Source organism: Orycteropus afer, unplaced genomic scaffold (assembly GCF_000298275.1).
Source record: "Orycteropus afer afer isolate SDZICR_OR568_19922 unplaced genomic scaffold, OryAfe1.0 scaffold00143, whole genome shotgun sequence".
Classification (NCBI taxonomy): domain Eukaryota; kingdom Metazoa; phylum Chordata; class Mammalia; order Tubulidentata; family Orycteropodidae; genus Orycteropus; species Orycteropus afer.
Genome location: NW_006921730.1, coordinates 8026055 through 8045614, shown reverse-complemented (window position 1 = coordinate 8045614; position 19560 = coordinate 8026055). Strand labels below are relative to the sequence as shown.

At 38.6% G+C, this 19560-nt stretch overlaps 1 protein-coding gene across 1 annotated transcript in view; it reads left to right on the top strand.

Moving 5' to 3' along the window:
- The first annotated feature begins 2116 nt into the window (after nt 1–2116).
- Nucleotides 2117–19560, top strand: part of ST3GAL6 (ST3 beta-galactoside alpha-2,3-sialyltransferase 6) — a 62254-nt gene continuing 44810 nt past the window's right edge. The window contains exons 1-4 of the mRNA XM_007945794.2: nt 2117–2205; nt 7854–7931; nt 12408–12511; nt 15408–15471. Of these exons, the coding sequence (XP_007943985.1) occupies nt 2117–2205; nt 7854–7931; nt 12408–12511; nt 15408–15471 (335 nt within the window). The remainder of the gene's footprint in view (nt 2206–7853; nt 7932–12407; nt 12512–15407; nt 15472–19560) is intronic.

The window sequence follows — 19560 nt, the reverse complement described above, 5'->3', positions numbered from 1 at the left end:
TTAGAGATAAGTCTTTTGTTTGCTATGTCATTGCTGAATATTTTTTCCCTTTCTCTCAGTATTCTTTTTACTCTTTTGCAGAAGACTTTTGATGCTGGTAAGAATTTAATTTTCAGAAGGTCCCAATCATCTTCTGTTGTTTGTGCATCTTGGATTATGCTTGATAGTCTATTTATGCCACAAATAGAGCCTCTAAGTTTGCCCTTATTTTTTCTTCGATGAACTTTATACTTACAGGTTTCACATTTAAATCTTTGATCCATCTGGAGTTAGTTTTTGTGTGTGGTGTGAGGTATGGATCTTGTTTCAGTTTTCTGCAAATGTTTATCCAGTTTTCAACAGCTTTTTTACTTTACCTTTTCAAAATTAGGAACTCATTTTAAAAAGTGATATATAGCATTTATAAGTCATTTCAGGGACTGAAGAAAATGAATTATTTATTCATATCTCACATCTTATATTCATTTTGCATTGGGAGAAAGAAAGTAGATATTCTTTAATGTCCCCCTCCCAAAAGGTTTGGATATGGTGTAAATGTGTAAAAATGTCCTAATGTGGGGAAGCAGTCACTGGCTTTAAAACCATGGAACTGTCCATTGGTCTCAACATGCACCATGTTGTGTTCATTAAAAGATAAGAGAAGAATGAGAATAGGGAAAGCATTCTCTTCTGCACCTTTAGTGCAGTTCAAACCCACCAGCCACTCCTCAGAAGGAAGGTTGGGCAATCTACTTCCATAGTGATACTGCTTCAGAAACCCAAGGAGGGGTCACTATGAGTCAGGTCCAACTTGATGGCAAACAACAACAACAACCTAGAATTACAAGCCTACATTTCCTTCCACTGTTTCTTCCCTCTGTTTACACACTAATGTTTAGGTTCTAGCAATTTTATACTATTCATCTGTCTACCAATGTTACTTTTTTTTTTTTTTTTTTTAACTTTTTGTGATTTGGGTAAAAGTTTACAAACCAGATTTGTTTTATAGTCAACAGTTCATACACATTTTGTTTTGTGACACTGGTTACATTCCCTGAGGTGTAACAGGTCTCCTCCTATTTCCTCCTTGTGCTTACTCTTCCCGTGTCCTTTCTACCTCTCTACCTTTCTCCCTGTGCACATGCTGCCCTTCTGATCATCCATGATTGGTTTTTATAAGGCATGTATCTGCCTGGTGTTCAGCAAGTAGGCCTAGCTATTGTTTGGCTGAAAGATAAGCCACAGGTATGAGTTCAATTCAATTCCAGGCCAAAGGTTGACTCGGGGCCATATTCTTGGGGGTTTCACCACTCTCTATCAGACCAGTTAGCCTGCTCTTTTTTATGATTTTGAATTTTGTTCTACGTTTTCCTCCTACTCCATCCAGGATCTCTAGTTTTGATCCCTTTCTGCATGGCTAGATTTGGTAGCCAGGTACCATCTAGTTCTTCCAGTCTCAAGGTCATATAGGCCAAAGTTCTCATGCTCCATTAGTCCTTTGGACTAACTGTTTCCATGCATCTTTGATTTTCTTCACTCTTCCTTGCTCTGGATGAGGAGAGACCAATAGCTGCATCTTTGAGGGCCGCTCACAAGCTTTGAAGACTCAGTCGCAACTCACCAAAGTAAGATGTAGAATAATATTTTTGTATATCATGTTGTGCCAATTGAGCTTGATATCCCTATGACAATGAGCCCCCAGCCTACAGGCCCAGTGACTCACTCCCTTTAAGGTGCTTAGTTATGACTAAGAAGTTATTCTAACTTTGCCTCCTGTTAGGTTTAAACTGCATATGGACATTTTTTATAACACATACCAAAACATATTTAGAAATATCATCTGCCAAGACTATGCATAGTTGTGGGTATATTCCCATTTGCTTATCCATACATGATCTTGCCTGTCAACCTATGTGTCCACCTGTAGATTAGTGTTTGCTGTTACTGATAACATGGTATTATGTATGCAGTAATATTTACCTTTATTATCTATACCTTTTGTGCACCATTCTGTCTTCCTTTTCTTTAGTGGTAGTGTGCTAGTCATATGCTTTTGTTATATTGTTTTTCCCTTCACCCTTTTCTTTGAACTAAATCTGTGCATCACTTCATTGCTTGTGTTTCAGGTGGGCCAGCCATGAGAGGGTACCTAGTGGCCATATTCCTTAGTGCTGTTTTCCTGTACTATGTGCTGCATTGTATATTATGGGGAACAAATGTCTATTGGTAAGTTTTGTTTTTGTTATTTAAAAATAACACACAAACTGGTTTTCACACCCACAAAATATGATATTAAAAGAACCTGTAAAGAATGCGGCAACACTGTAACATTTTACTGTTTCTGGCTTCCTTTATAAATTCAGATTTCAGCATTCTAGTATTCTGAAGATTCGATCTCTATCAGATTAAAATATAATAAAAACCCTCCTTTTATTTTTTTTTTCCAGTGAACTGGTGATGTAGACCATCTGGAGGACATCACATTCTTTATTTATACAAAATTTCATTTCCTTAAATTAGTAGAGCAATTCTTGGGCTCAGTGGCACTTCATTTTCAGAGCCCAAAGTTCTGGGAAAAAAGATCATATCTAAGATATAAACACTACTTATGGTTTCCTTTGTTTAAAAATGTTTGTTGGATGATGAAATGTCCATGTATTTTCAAAACAACTTTGATTTAATATGTCACATATAAAACTTTGAAGAGGCACATACTTTTACTGCAGTGAAAACATTTAAGAAGCTACTTACTCTTTTCCACATTGTCAGTTCTTTGGCTAAGAATAAAGTTTTGATGACCTTTAAATATTGAACATATGTTAGTGTGTAATTATATCAAAATAAATCACACAACTTCCTGTCTTACACAAAGAGTTGGTAATTTTTTTCTTGTTGCCAGTGTTTCAATAGTAGATCCTAGATCATATTTCTAACTTGTGTTTAGAAGATAAAAATTAAATTTATGTTTCTGCATTTAAGCACATCACTGATTGGTGGAAAAATAATGATAACACTTTACATGCAAGGAAGTTAGCAAATGGCCACTAGACACACAAAGTACCATGGAGGTTACCTCAGATGGGTATTTGTGACATGACCTGTGTCTCTAAAAACTGTTTAAGACAAATAATTCTTTTTCAAAAGCTACTCAAAGTTTATCCTCACAATATCTCGATTCCATTTGTTTTCTGTATTTTAATAACCTTTGAAATCAAGTAATACACCTTGTTTTGTCCTTGGAATATAATTTGGCTTTTAGAGCCTGACAAGCTAGTGTACAATGTTTATGTTATCTTTCTTACATATAAATCAAGGGGTCCTTACTATTTTTGGTATTCGTGAAAACTGTTCATAAAGGATTGGTTTTTATTAGGGATATCTTCCTGAATAAGGACTAGACCCAAAGCCCAGAAATCTAGCAGTTCTAACTATGGAGATTTTCTACCAGAAAAAAAACAGAAAATTGTCTCTAACCATAAAGGGTTTAGGATATTTCCTTCAGTTTAATTCTGAATATTGATTATACCTCTCTTTTTATTATTCCTTCATATAGTTGGTGATCATTAATAAGCTCTTATATTTAAGTGTTTTCCTTTTTACTAGCGGAGTCTTGGTTTTCTTCCCTTCATTTATTTTTGTTGTTGTCCTCTGTCTTGTTTCACAATACTCTTTTACATTGCAGAGACAAGCGCTCTATTCAGGAGACTCACAAGGGCACAGGTCACTGTGCCAAGAATAGAGGAGGGTTACATATGACTCTAACTAGTGTGATTTTTAGAGTTCCCCAGGATCACAAGGCAGGAGGACAATGGAACCTGTTCAGATCAGGTGTTTCTGAGATGTTTTTGCTGGTTGGCGTCCCCAGATGAGCCATGGAACACTTAGATAGCTGTGCACACTTGGGGTGAGTGGGAGCTTCTAAAAAGTGATCCTGATTTTGCCTTACAAAAGACAGTAATCCAAGTAATTCTTAGAGGGTTCTTCTTATTGGAATACACAGGGACCAAATCACTACACTATGGAACAATATGGAGAAGCTCAACATACTCAGTCAGAACAAGGCCAGGGGCCAGCAACAGAATAGACAATCAGTTCTTCAAATACAAGTTAAAATAGAAGCTGAAGAAAATTAAAACAACTCCACAAGAGCCAAAGTATGACCCAGAGTATATCCCAGCTGAATTTAGAGACAATCTCAAGAATAGATTTGATGCATTGAACACTGATGACTGAAGACCAGATGAGTTGTAGGGTGACATCAGAGACATTGTCCATGAGGAAAGGAAAATTAAAAAAATAGAAAAGAAAGAAAAGACTAAAAGGGATGTCAGAAGAGACTCTGAAACTTGCTCTTGAAGGTAGAGTAGCTAAAGAGTATGGAAGAAACAATGAAGTAAAAGATCTGAACAAAAGAATTCAAAGGGCAGCTCAAGAAGACAAGGTAAAGTACTATAATGAAATGTGCAAAGGCCTAGAGTTAGGAAACCAAAAAGGAAGAACAGACTTGGCATTTCTGAAGCTGGAAGAGCTGAAGAAAAAATTCAAGACTTGAGTTGCCATTTTGAATGTTTCTACAGGCAAAATATTGAACAGTGCAGTAAGCATCAAAAGAAGTTGGAAAGAATGCAGAGTCACTGTACCCAAAAGAATTGGTTGATGTTCAACAATTTCAAGAGGTAGCAAATGATCAAGAATCGATGGTATGTAAGCAGGAAGTCCAAGCTGCACTTACGGCACTTAAGCCACAAGGCTCTAGGAATTGATAGAATACTTGTGGTGCAGTGAACTGCTTGGTGTGGACCTTCTAGCCAGTCCTTGTGACTCCCACTAGATAAACTATTGGGACTATGCAAATATAAGGTGCTTTTGGCCTACCAAGGGGATTGGATGTTGTTGTTGTTAGGTGCTGTTGAGTCATCTCCGACTCATAGCAACTCTATGCACAGCAGAACAAAACACTGCCTGGTCCCATGCTAACTCCATGATCCCTGTCATACATGAGCCCATCACTGCAGCGACTGTGTCAATCCATCTCACTGAGGGCCTTCCCATCCTTCATCAACCCTCCACCTTACCAAGCATGACATCCTTCTCCAGGGAATGGTCCCTTCTGACAACATGACCAAAGTAGGTGAGACGAAGTCTGACCATTCTCACTTCCAAGGAGCATTCCAGCTGCACTTCCTCCAGGACAGATTTGTCAAATATTTTAGCAGTCCATGGTACTTTCAGCATTCACCAGCACCACAACTCAAAAGCATCAATTTTTCTTCGGTCTTCCTTATTCATTGTTCAGCTCTCACATGCATATGAGGCAACTGAAAATCGGGGGATTGGATAGATTGCCAATAATGTAAATAAGGTGTGTGGCACCCTTGTGGGGGTGGAACCATGCAAATAAGTTGTATGGAACCATAACATGGGGATTGTCAGTTTTGCCATCTTGGTAGGCTTAAAATGAGCCATCCCAAAGGGAGAAAGTCTCACTATGATCAAGAAAGAAGAGCCAGGAGTAGAGCGTGCCCTTTGGACCTGAGATCCCTGCACTGACCCTTTTTGACCCAGGAGAGTCATACTTTTATGAGACAATGAGAGATGGTGAGAAGCAGTGGCAAAGAAATGGTAGCAGCAGAACCAGGAGTCTACCAGGACACCTGGCAGGAGATAGCGTAATGGACTTCTGGACCCATGGAGAGAAAAAATCTCAGTGCTCTCAGGCAAGAGGCTTGCTGATGGAGTAAGATGCCTCTGGGTACTTGGAGGAGCCTATTTGCTGACCTTTGGAGCTAGGGCTGAGTGCCTTCGGGCTGAGGCTTACTGGTGGAGTAAAGCGCCTCTAGGTACTTATTGGCAGAGCTGAAAGAGCTTTGTAACCCTGCCTAAGTAGGGCAGAGGCCACGGGGCCAAGAAACATGGGCCAGAGAGAGGCATGCTTACTGGCATTGCTGAGAAGAGGCTGCCTGATGGAAGAACTATATCCTGAGTAGTTTCTGATCCTGAATTGTAACCTGTTACTTCCTTAATAAACCCCATAGTTGTGAGTATTGTCTTTGAGTTCTGTGTGGCCATTGTATCAAATTATCTAACCCAGCAGAGAAATAAAGAGTGCTGTGGGAGGAATGGTTGGTGCCAGAATTGATAAAAAGCTTGGAGGGTGAGACATGTCTGAACTCTGCCTCATAGGAGTCAGGTGTGGGCTGTTGATTTTGTTCCTCCTCCCCTTTGGCGAAATTAGAAGAGGTCAGATGCCTCCACCAAACCATTTTTACAATGCCACTTGAAATATTTTAACAAATATATGCAGTGCGGGAGGTGATCACTCATCAATGCCAAGAAACATCATTAATATCATATGCAAATAAAATTATGCTGAAAGTAATTGAAAAATGGTTGCAGCAGCACATTGACAGGAAATCAAGCCAAGTACAGAAGAGGACATAAACAAGGGATGTCATTGCTGATGTCAGATGGATCTTGGCTGAGAGCAGAGAGTACCAGAAAAGCGTTTACTAGTGTGTTATTGACTATGCAAAGGCATTTGACAGTTTTGGTCATAATAAATTATGTATAACATTTTGAAGAATGGGAAATCCAGAGCACTTTATTGTGTTATGTAGAACCTGTACATAGACCAAGAGGGGATTGATTGTTCAAACAGAACAAAGGGACATTGCATGGTTTAAAATTAGGAAAGATGTGTGTTAGAGTTGTATCCTTTCACCATACTCATTCAGTCTGTATGCTGAGCAAATAATCTAAGAAGCTGGACTATATGAAGAAGAATATGGAATCAGGATTAGAGGTAGACTCATTAACAATCGGCAATTTGTAGATGTCACAACCTTGCTTGCTGAAAGTGAAGAGGAATTGAAGCACTTACTGATAAAGACCAAGGACTGCGGTCTTCAGTATGGATTATATCTCAATATAAAACAAAAATCCTCACAAATGGACCAATAAGCAACATCATGATAAATGGAGAAAAGATTGAAGTTGTCAAAGATATCATTTTACTTAGATCTACAGTCAACACCCACGGAAGCAGTAGTCAAGAAACCAGACATCATATTGCGCTGGGCAAATCTGCTGCAAGGGACCTCTTTAAAGTGTTAAAGAACAAAGATGTCATTTTGAAGACTAAGGTGTGCCTGACCCAAGCTATAGTGTTTTCAATTGCCTCATATTCATGCAAAAGCTGTCAATGAATAAGGAAGACTGAAGAAGAATTGATGCCTTTGAATTATGGTTTTGGTGAAGAATATTGAATATACACCATGAACTGTCAAAGAATGAATAAATCTGTCTTGGGATAAGTATATCCAGAATACTCCTTAGAAGCAAGAATGATGAGACTTCATCTCACATACTTTGGACATGTTATCAGAATGGATTAGTCTCTGGAGAAGATCATCCTTGGTAAAGGAGAGGGTCAGGGAAAAAGAGGAAGCCTCTCAACGGGATGGATCCATACAGTAGCTGCAACAGTGGGCTTAAACAGCAGTAATCGTGAGGGTGGCACAGGACCAGGCAGCATTTTGTTCTGTTGTACAAAGGGTAGCTACGAATAAGAATCAACTCGAGGGCACCGGAGAATTACAAGAAGTCATTCTTAGAGGGTTCTCCTATTCGTTGAATCACTTCTGGGTTACTAATCATCTCAGTCTTTTCCTTGTTCCCTTGCCCTATCCCTCTTAAAACTAAAGTGTGTGCAGGATTTGGACAAGGTCCTGTCAAACCTCAGGGGCTGCTCAGAGATTTTTATTCTCTGCCTGTGAAGCCTCTCATTGAAGCAGCATTCGTTCTCAGGGCATTTGCTTCCCTTTGGGCATGCTGCCCAGCTCTGGTTTCTGACTGTCACTATTTTTGTCTCATAGGGTTCCACCTGTGGAAATGAAACGGAGAAATAAGATCCAGCCTTGTTTATCAAAGCCAGCTTTTGCCTCTCTCTTGAGGTAAAAATTATATATAAAAGAAACTGTGACATATAAAATCTTCAATATTTGTCTTGTAACCGTTTTGTATACTTGTTTACCTTTTTTATTCAAATCTTAGCAGCATAAAGTAGATACCCTGTATTTACAGAACAACTTGAATATCCTGCCTCTTTTTGAACTTTTAATCAGAGCCCTGCATATATTTTAAGAAAAGTCTTTGAAGAACTCAAACCAGTATTCTTTTCACACAGGTGAGATTAGACAAGTCTCTATTTGTCTCTGAGCATTAAAAAAAAAAAAAAAAACTCCTCTTTGGAGTTTTATTTTCCCTTCTTCTTCCCACTTTGTTTTTTAGTCTTTGATTTTGTAGCTGCTTTTCCCTTGCCTATAAATGTTAAACAGTAGGGTTAGAAATTTTTCCTAACTTTTATTGAAATACATACAATACAGATAATGATGAGCCTGCCTAAAGACACAGGAATTGTTCATTATGGTTGTCAGGACTTGTATAGAATTTACTTTTCCATATACAAATGCCATTTTCCTCTTGGTCACCTCAGCTTTGACAGACTATTGGTCATGATGCTTCTGGGTAAATGGCAATAAATGAGGGTCTGGTCTGGGCATGTTTAATTGTAAAAAACAGGTATGGGCTTTTCAGTATTTTATCCATTAAGAATCAAGAATTCATATTTTTCTAAGAATTCATGTTTTCTTTTTCCCTTATTTTCTTTCATTACATTATTGGACCATCCCATTACTTGTTCTTAATGTTTTAGAGTTGCAGATTACTTTAAAACCCATCCATTGTCTGGGAAACTGCAGATACTTAAAACATTTTTACATAAGATCATAAATGTTCAATGATCCCTTGTAACCTATCCATGGGTATGTGTCAAGAACACTTGTAAAACCAGAAGAGTATTTTTAAACTTTTTGACCATATCATTCATACTAAGAAACACATCTTACGTTAGGACCTGGTACACATTCGTATTTACAGTAAGGGGAAAAAAATTGTTTTCACTCTTACTGTTCCAGATGCATCATATTCTGTTTTATTCACTTTTCAAAAGTATGCTGATCAAAGCTCACAAAACTGATTTGGTGAAGCCCCTGTGGGTTGCAGACTGCAGGTTTAAAATGCTCTTGTACAAGTTGAATTAAAGTCTAGAGTTTAGCAAAAATATTATTGTCTTTCTGAGAAAACCCAAAAGGGTTAAGATATTTATGCAAGATTGCTCAACAAGTGTGTGAGTCTGCAGGGTTTTTTTTTTTTTTTTTTCCTTTTAAATGTCAAGTAGGTTCTCCTTTGTCATGTGAACACTATTCTTTCAAAACACCACTACCTCCATATTCCTCCATCTCCTAAAGCATGCTTGATGTCACTTGATCAGAAATTCCGGAGAGCCAACAGCAGTCAGGAGAAAGTCACTTTGAGAAACTGGAGGTGTTATCTGTAGTGTTATAAAGAGAACGCCTGCTTTAAAGTCAGGGGTCAGTATGAATTTCAGCTTTGTCACTTATGGGTTAGTGACCCTAGACAAGTTACTTCACTTCTTATAGCTTCATTTTCTTCATCTAAATTGAATAATACAGTTTCCTTACTTTTCCAGTCTTGTCTAGGAGTAGCAACAAGCAGAAATGCAATACAATGTGATGTAAAGTAATATAATGTAATAATTATTACCACTAAGAACTTACACGTATGAGGCATGGTGCTAAATTTTAAACAATTATTTCACTAGAACTAAAATGTAAGTCACCTAGCAGCAAGTCTGGCTGGGAACAGATATTAATCATGGTATTAAGCATCATCAGTTTTACACCTACTCACTCCAAACAAGGGTTTTTTATGGACTTTCCCTTGGGGTAAAAAGTCATCCAAGTCATCCATGTTTCAGAACCTTCCAGGTGAGACCAGGAAGAGTTTCAGTTATCTCAAGCTTAAGTCAGCTCACCTGCTTCTTTCTCTTCCCATTGAACTTAGGAATCACCTGTGATTTAGAACTAACCTTTGGAGGTTGACTGGATCCCACAAGGTGAAACTGAACAATCACAACTGAAACAGGCACACATCATGTCTTAGATAGGGAGGGCCAGGATCTCAAGTTCTTCCCTTAGGCCAAATAGGATGTGAGTTCTCAGTTCAGTTCTGAACATAGTAACAACTATGACTTATCCAAGAGAAAAGTGCATGGCTCCTGAGTGGCAAAGCTAGGCCAACATTGCAGCTGTTTCACTCCTACTCTTAAAAAGAAAAAACAACTCACTGCCATCAAGTCAATTCTGACTCATAGCAACACCCTTTGAGTTTCTGAGGTGGTAAATCTTTATGAAAACAGATTGCCCAGTCTTCTTTCCACAGAGTGGTTGGTGGGGTTGACCCACCAAATGGTTAGCAGCCTTAGGCACTACACCACCACCAGCACTCCTTTCACTCCTACTCTACTGCTTTTTATTTCCATTTTGCATGTAGCCTTAGAAATCCCCAAAGTCACTCTAGTCTCACCTGCAGCTTTTAGGCTAAGAAAGTGCAAAGCTGCTATGGTTTTCTCTGGGAGGCAGGATGGGTCAATTTACCCATTTGAGGATTAGGTCAATTTGCCTGGCAGCATGTGAACAGCAACAAGCTTTTTGGGTAGGCGAAAATAGCATTTTAATATGAGCTTTAAGGCCCCTTCCCTTCTCTTTAATTAAAACAAACAAACAAAAACTTGGTTTGTTTTTTTTCTATTTCATAATAGCCTCATAGAGATTTGGAATTGAAATACATTCAGTCATTTGTTAAACATGTATTGTCTACTCTCTGTCACATGCTAAAAGTGAGAAAAAACTAGCTACTTCTGCCGTTATCAAGCTTTTCGTATTGTCTAGGGCTGAATGTAGGCTTCAGGGTAGAGCAGGCAGTAAAAAGATACATGGCTACCTACCGCAGTCAACTGTAGGAGATCTTGGATAGAGTGGAAGAACAAAGTGGAACAAAATTCAAAATCACTAAAAAAAAAAAAAAGGAACCAGGGTCTGATAGAGCTTGATGGAACCACTGAAACTATGGTGCCTCGTTGCCCTTCAGGTCTGGAATTAAACCCACTCCTGGGGCTTCCAGCCAACAAAAAACAGGCATATGAGCTCAACATTTAGGGAGATACACTCCTTGGAGAGATCAATCATGGGAGAATAGAAGGGCTGTGTATGCACAGGGAGACGGGGGGGCAGGAGTACATAGGAGGGAAGGACACAGGGAAGAGGTAACTATGGGGAGGAAGTGGGAAGAGAGCTGTTGCATTGTGGGAGATTGCAGTCAATGTCATAAGACAAAGTGTATGTGAGCTGTCGTATGGAAAGTGAATTTGCTCTGTAACCCTTCACCCAAATAACAATAATAATTAAAAAAAAAGGAAAAGAAGATAAATGCCTGTGGTATAGTTTTTCAATATAGGTTTTTTTCTAATCTTTTAAAATTTTTGTTGGCAATTTATACAACCAAAGGAGCACTGGTGGTACAGTGCTTAAGTGCTTGGCTGCTAACTGAAATGTTGGCAGTATGAACTCACCAGCCACTCTGTGGGAGAAAGATGAGGCAGTCTGCTTCTATAAAGATTTCCAGACTTGGAAACCACGTGGAACAGCTCTACTCTGTCCTGTAGGGTCACTGTGAGTCAGAATCAACTTGACTACACAAACACATATACATCCAGTCACAGTTTCTTTGTGAACAGTTCAGTAACATTGGTTGCATACTTCACATTGTCATCATTCTGCCTCTACCCATATTGTTGTATTACCATTTATTTAGGCTCACTGCCCCTTAGAGTTCTCATCTGTACTTTAGATTAACAGTTGTCAATTTACACTCATACGGATAATTCTTCGTAAGAGTGCTATGCATCATGGTAAAAACATTCATTAATTGGGCTAAACTGTTTAATCATGGCTTCATGAGATTGTTTCAGTTCAAGGTTTAAAGATTATTTCTCAGCGTTAGATTAGGCAGTCTCAGTGGAACCAGTTAGTCTCTTCAGTATGCCTTAAGTGGCATCAAGAAACATTCGTTATCCAACCTTTAAGATATTTTTATTTCTACAGCTGATACACTTTCATACATATTTACTTTTTTATGTGTGAGAGGCTTAGCATGAACTTTTATTTCCCTTAGTACTTCCTTTGTTTCTTCCTGTATAGGGCTTTCATATTATTATCTGGTATTTTTGTTTTATTTTGTTTTGCTTTAAAATTTATATTTTGTTTTAATGCCAAACTGTAACATAATTTTGATTCTAATACCCGGAAGTGTTTCCATTCTGGTTGAATAATTCCATTTCATAACTCATTGTATTTCATATTTAAATACTATATAGAACAATTTTTGAAAAATTTTAAAAGGCCAGTATAACAATTTGGATCGTATGCTACAGTTATTTTAAGTGGTGGTTTTAAAACCCTGGAAATATTACAGGCATTTGGCAAATAATTCTTTATTCTTTCTTCCAGGTATCGTCAGTTTCACCCTTTTCTGTGTGCATCTGATTTTAAAAAGATTGCTTCCTTATACAATAGCGATAAGTTTGATTTGCCCTATGGGATCAAAACATCAGGTCAGTAGTAGTATTCTTACTCGGCCCTATTAAATTTGAATAGTGTTTGATGAGAAGTGCATGCTTATATAATCTTTAAGGGCTTTTGATTTTCCTGTTTCGTAATGATTCCTGAAGTATGTGATTTTGGGATTGGATAGAATGAATTAATTTTAAAAAAGTAAATCTCCAACCTAGGAAATGTAGAAGGAAGAGGACTACAGGTCTAATTGCCTTCATACCATGAGGCCCTCAGAATAGGATGGTGCCTGGCTACCATTACTGAATGTTTTGATCAAGGACCCAGAAGATGGATCCTGATCAAAAAGAGGAAAAATGTTGAACAGAACTTCAAATTCTTATAAAATCCAGACTTACTGGATCTACCAGGACTGGAGGAACCCTTGAACTTATTGCCTTGAGATAATTATTAAGCTTTAAACCAAAACTATCCCATAAAATCATCTTTACACTAAACAGCAGTTTCATTCAACTGGCAAAGAATGTTCACCTTGAGCAGTGTGCTCTTTTTTTTTTTTTTTTTTTAATTTTATTGTGATTTTGGTAAAAGTTTACAGAGCAAAATTCATCTTCCCTACAGCATTTCACACACACTTTGTCTCATGACATTGACCAATCTCCCACAATGCAACAGCTCTCCTCCCACTTCCTCCCCACAGCCACCTCTTCCTTTTGTCTTTCCCTCCCACGTACTCCTGCCCCCCTGAGCTGTCTCCCTGTGCTTACACAACCCTTCTATTCTCCCATGATTGATCTCTCCAAGGAATGTCTCTACCTAATGTAAGTGTTCAGCTCATATGCCTGTCTTTTGTTTGGCTGCAAGCCATAGGAGTGGGTTCAATTCCAAGCCTGAAGGGAAGCTAGGGGCCATAGTCTCAGGGGTTCCACCACGCTCTTATCAGACCAGCAAACTTGGTCCCTCCTTTTTTCTTTTAATGACTTTGAGTTTTATTCCTCATTGTTCTCCCACTCTATCCAAGATCTCCTACATCAATCCCCCTCCGAGTGGTTGACAGTGGTAGCCAGGCACCATTTAGCTCTCCTGGTCTGATAGTCAGATTGGCTGAGGATCGCACGATGTACCAGTCCCCTGGACTAATTGTTTCCATGCCTCTTTGGTTCTCTTCATTCTTCTTTGCTCTGGATGAGGAGACCCATTATTGCATCTAGATGGCTGCTTGCAAGCTTTTACGATCCTGGTCACTTCTCGCCGAAGTAGGATGTAGAACAACGTTTTTGTGTAGTGTGTTATACCAGTTGAGCTTGATGTCCCCTGAGACCATGGTCCCAAGCCCAGAGGTCCAATTACTTGCTCTCTCTGGGTCGCTGGCTGTGGTCAAGAAGTGACTACAACCTTATCCCTTGTCAGCTCTGTTATATACCTGGGGATTCTTGTAGAATATACAAATACACTTGTAGCAACATTGTCTGACAACCCTATACATGGTCATGGGAACATTCCCCCCTGCATCGATCTACCTAATCATTCAGCCTGTCCACCCATCTATCCATCTGAACATCAATGTTTGCCATCACTGACAATGCAGTACTGTACGTGCAAAAGGGTTCATCTCTGTTATCTGTACCTCCCATGAGCAGTGTGCTCTTTTAAAGAATTGTCCACAGGAGATCAAACTGACAACAGTAACTATAAAACAAAAGTGTTTAAACTAACAGAGTTCAGACTCTCTTTACAGAGAGTCTAAGTAAATGGTGATGAAACAATAGTAAAGATGGGGAGATTGGTAACATAATGTGAAGAATGTAAGAAATGTCAGTGAACTGCACATGTGGAAAATGTTGAATGGTTGTATGTTTTGTTATATATATTTTCACACACACACACACAAAGTACATCTCCACTCCTTTTGAAGCTCTCACTCTCTCTCACTGCCATCGAGTCGATTCTGAGTCATAGCAACCCCATTGGGTTTCTGAGGCGGCAAAACTTTACAGAAATAGATTGCCCCATCTTCCATCCACAAGGTGGCTGGTGGATTTGAACTGCCAACCTTCTGTTTAATAGTCAAATGCCTTAAGCACTGCACCACCAAAGCTCCTTTCTTTTGAGGCAGTGTGAGAAAGAATAAAAATGGCAGGGGTTATTTTGTTGTTGAGAAGCTGTTTTTTAGTTTTGTTCTGCCACTGTTATCATTTGCATGCATTTGATGCCTTATTTTTTTCTGGTTTAGAATTGACAGGAAAACCCTGTAGAGTAATTTCTTTTCTGTCTGTCCATTTCACCTTTGTACCTGTTCATTTTATCTCATCAGAAAATTCTAGATCCTTGATCAGTCTTAATTCAAGCAATATATATTTTATTTTTGCTAAATTTAGAGATAATTGCCCTGTTTGCTAATGATAAAATACTTGTCTCTGTGCTGTATGATAACAGATTGACCTTACACAGCTTTCAAGTGCAGGTTTTTGAGAAACATTAAAAGCCCAAGAGGTGACAGGCCTACAATATTCTGAGTTAAAATTTGTTTATTCAATTAATCCTAGGTTATTTTTATTTTTTTTTGGGGGGGGGGAAGTATTTTACAGAAAATGTGTAGTTTAAGAAGTTTAAACTCAGGGGATATTGATTTCAGTACTAACATGTCAGCTTGAGAATCATCCAATATTGCTAATTTTGGTATTACTTTGTTAATGACTGTTCTCAGATAAAGAATCTCATTTTCCTAGGGTTTTTGGAAAGTGTCCTCAGAGCATATACCATTTTGAGTGCTGGCTAATTCTGGCTGTAGAGTTAATTAATTTTTCACCACAGTGTGAATCATATGTGGGCTGTACCAGTTTGAAATGGGGTTGGGGGAGGAAGGCAAGATGGCTTGCTATGTGCCTAAGAAGCCATGATTATCATTTTATTCATAACGCTCCATTTGTCTTCTAGCGGAATATTTTCGAGTTGCTCTTTCAAAACTGCAGAGTTGTGATCTCTTTGATGAGTTTGACAAGTGAGTTTATTTCCTTGCTTCTGTCTGACTTTTACCTTTAGCTAAGATGGTTCAAAATATGCACCCCAGGAAATGTAAAATGTATTTGTCCAAGAAAATCCCATGGCATTTGTCTATAACTAAAATTTCTAGTAATTATTTCTATAACATTTGAAATAAATGAACTCAAATTAACGTAGCAGTTGTGTACAGACAGTCCCTGGGTTACAGACATCTGAGTTATAGCCAACTCTTACTTACCCTTTAATGTTAATGTAAATTTGCCCTCACTTTGAAACAACTAAGGAGCTCTAGTGGTCCTGTGGTTAAATGATTTGACTGCTAACCAAATTGTTGGTGGTTTGAACCCACCAGCCACTGTGGGAGAAAGATGGGGAGTTTGCTTCCGTAAAGGTATACAGTGTTGGAAACCCTATTGGGCAGTTCTGCTCTGTCCTTTGGGTGGCTGTGAGTTGGAATTGACTTGATGGCAGTGGATTTGTTTTAGTTTTGAAACAGTTGATCTAACTCCCACTTGCAACAAATTCATCACAATCACCTTCAATTGCTCCGTGTACAACTTTTAAATCACTTAAAAGGCTTTTCGAGTTTTTCATTCAATAAAGTAAGGCTAATAGGAACCATAAACTAAATAGGAACTGTTCTGACTTAAAAATACATACTTAAAATACACTTAGAAATGTATCTCATTCTGTAACTGAGCAACTGCCTGTAATTGGCTCAAAAGTTTGCTATCTTAATGAGGAGAAAAGCTGGTCCCAAGTTAGCACATTTTTAACCTCTATTCATTTTTTCTAAGTTGTTGTCTGTTGTCATTTACAGATTAATTCACCACGCACCCCCACTCCCAGTTAATTAGTTCGCAGCCTCTCTTCAAAGGCTGTTTCCCATACTTCTAAAATAGTCATGAGAATCTTTTCTGCTTCACTTGTTAAGGAGGTTGAATACTGGATTTCTGAGGCAGCTCTCTTCATTTCATTTTAGATTTGAGGGAAGCAGCAGTCAGCTTAGATATAAATTTTCTGTCTACTGCAAAGGTAGATTTATTGGCTCTTATTTCACAAACTTTTAAACTACTTTGTAGAATTTGGCCAACAATCCAATGGGATGATGTGGGTAGTCTACACATGTCAGGTTTCCATTAAACAAGAAAATAGCAGAATTTTCCCTCTTGCCCAGCAGAACCAGAAGTGCTTTATGGTAGATGGAGAAGGTGGGGGGTAGTAGACAGCATAGAGGAAGTGGAAATAGAGTTTACAGAACAGAGTAGAACCAGTGGAAAAATATTAAATTTTATGTGAATATATCTTGTTTTCTCTGTCCGGAACACAGATTATTGAAGTACAAATTTTGTGATGGTATATTGGTTCACTGTTATAATTTAGAACAATGCCATCAACCTAATCAAATTCTGTTTTGATTACATATCAGCAATATATATAGATTTTTTCAAACTTGAGAGCTTATAGCACTTTCATGGAGTATTATCATGTGCAGACATTTAGCATATGTGTTTTCTGCCAGTTCTTTCTAATTTTTACAACTGTCCAGCAAGTTATACTCAATGACCTTGAGCTTATAAACAGAGAAACAGAGGCTGGGCAAACATCTACAAATTGTTACAGCTGGTAAATGCCAGAGCCCAGATGTGAATCTAGGTGGGTCTAACTCCAGCTTGGCTGTCTGGCTTATGAGTGAGAAAGGTTATTTCTTAAATATTTGCAGCAAGTATCTGAAAATATTTGCAGAGATTCTTGGCTGAGTGAATGTTAGCCACTGTTGGAATTTGTGAGTGTGTTTGACTGGAAGTTTCCTTTGTGCCTAGCTTTTCTCTTAGAACTAGACTACACTGTAGTTGCTTCCATAACCCTTTCTCACATATGTGCTCATCCACCTGAATGTGCCTTGGCCAGGCTGCTTCTCTCTTCTGGCTAATTGGACTTCCTGGTCCCTACACTTTGCCACTGAGAGTGCCCCATCCCTCAATATCAATCTAGGTCAGTTTCTTAGTTATCACCTGTATTGAGAGTGGGGTGGGTTATGGTTGATGAGAAAGAATTGAAAATCATACTAATCACACAATCTTAGGTATCAAGAGATTGATGTATAGTAAATGTAAATTGGAGACCAATTGTTTGTAGGATCCCCATAAAGTGAGCACTGTGATATATATATATGTCTAATAACATCACAGATGCTAAATCAGCATTGCTGAATTTAAAACCTGTTACCTGGATACTATAGAAAGAGTATTATGAAAATAGAGAAGAATGTATTTATATCACTATTATCTTCTGTTTAAATAGCATTCGACTTTTGAGAGGGTTCATATAGAAAGTTAGGTTTATCTATATTTATATTGTTATCTATGTTGTATGTCATTCTGTATTTGACAGGCACCCACTCTACAATATAAAGAAAATAAGAGGACAGTCTATGACTGGGCAATACATTTGAAATAAATTTCAGAGAGGCAGACTATACTAAACTCTCTTATTGCTGCCCCTGAGTCAACTTATTTTTTCTTCCAGGTGACCTTATGCATCTGCCATTTGTTTTCTTGCCCTGGAAAAAAAAGGTACTAGAAGAAACAGATCTGAGAATAATCTTCCTCAGACAGAACATTCAGACTGCCTTTGGTGGGAGAGTCCTTGCTGAGCCCCTGGATTGTAGATTTAGGAGCTGCCACCCATGTAGGAGGAAGAAGCCTTGTTGACCTAGGCTGGCTTACTTTGTCCTGAGTTTGTAGGTCAGAAGGGAGGGATTGACATAAAGAGAGATGAGCCTAACACTTCAAGTCCCTGTCTGCCTTTTGCTTGCTTTCTTCACTGATGTTTATATAGCTGCTTTCTTGTTCTTTGCTTATTCTTTTCCCTACCTGTATTCTGGAAGATGATTGGCATGTTTTTGGATGCAGCAGCTGGGTGTTCACCTTCTCCTTAACTTTTGTTCTCCTTCTATCCTCTTTGTCCCTTCCAGAAAGGTTCAAGTGTTTTCTCTTGCTTCAAATCTGAATCATTTAAGATTCTACTATATATAATTCCTAGTTTTGTTCACTTATCTTGTTTGGCATGAGTGTCACCCTCAGTTGGGATGGATTTTGCTGTGAGTGGGAGAGCTCAAATTATTAGTTGCTTTTACAAGGCAGAAGTTTTCCTCTTTTGCATATACAAACTGAAAAACCAAACCCACTGCCATGGAGGCAATTCCAACTCATAGCAACCCTTATTGGGTTTCTGAGGTGGTAAATCTTTATGGAAGTAGATTGCCCCCTCTTGCTTCTGCCGAGTGGCTGGTGGGTTTGAACTGCCAACCTCTGGTTAGCAATCAGATGCCTTAGCCACTGTGCTACCATAGCTCCTTCTTTTGCACATAGACATCCGTAAATAAAGGCTGCAGGTGAACATTCCAGGGCTGGCACAGTAGTGCTGTGATCATGACAAAGTCCACTTGTCTGTTGTGACTCTGCCATTCCTTATTTTTTAGTTTCCTCCTTATGGTCCATCATGGTTGCTTGAGCTCCAGCAGTCTAGTTTCATGACAGCAGGGAAGAAGAAGGGTTCCTACTACTTAAGACTTGCCACCCTCCTCAAGGACGTTCACAGAAATCATGTACAGTATATCCATTACATATTGTTATGTGTTTGAGTAGGTTTGTACCATCTTGTGAGAGCTGCACCTCTTCCCAATTCCATGTTTAGTACTGTCAACATGGTAGCTTGAAATCAGTCATGGTGGGAGTATTTATACCATGGAAATTGGCAAACACTACAAACCCAGGCTTCCCCATCCCCTGCCTACTCAGACTCAGTTGTTAAACATTTCTTAGCAACTACTAATTACATGCTATTGTACAGAACTCAGTACAATGCATGCCTACCTGTAAGGTAGACTGGAAAATATAACCTTTATTCCAAATGGCTATGTGTTCACCTTTAAAAAAAGGAGGGGGCCCTATTTTAAGGGAGAAAGAAGTATGATTACATAGGGACAACTATCTCTCTTTATCAGTATTCATCATTTCCCTTGTCACAACCTATTGTTCCTGTGCCTGGCAACTTTCAGAATACTAAAGTTAGTTATGGTAGC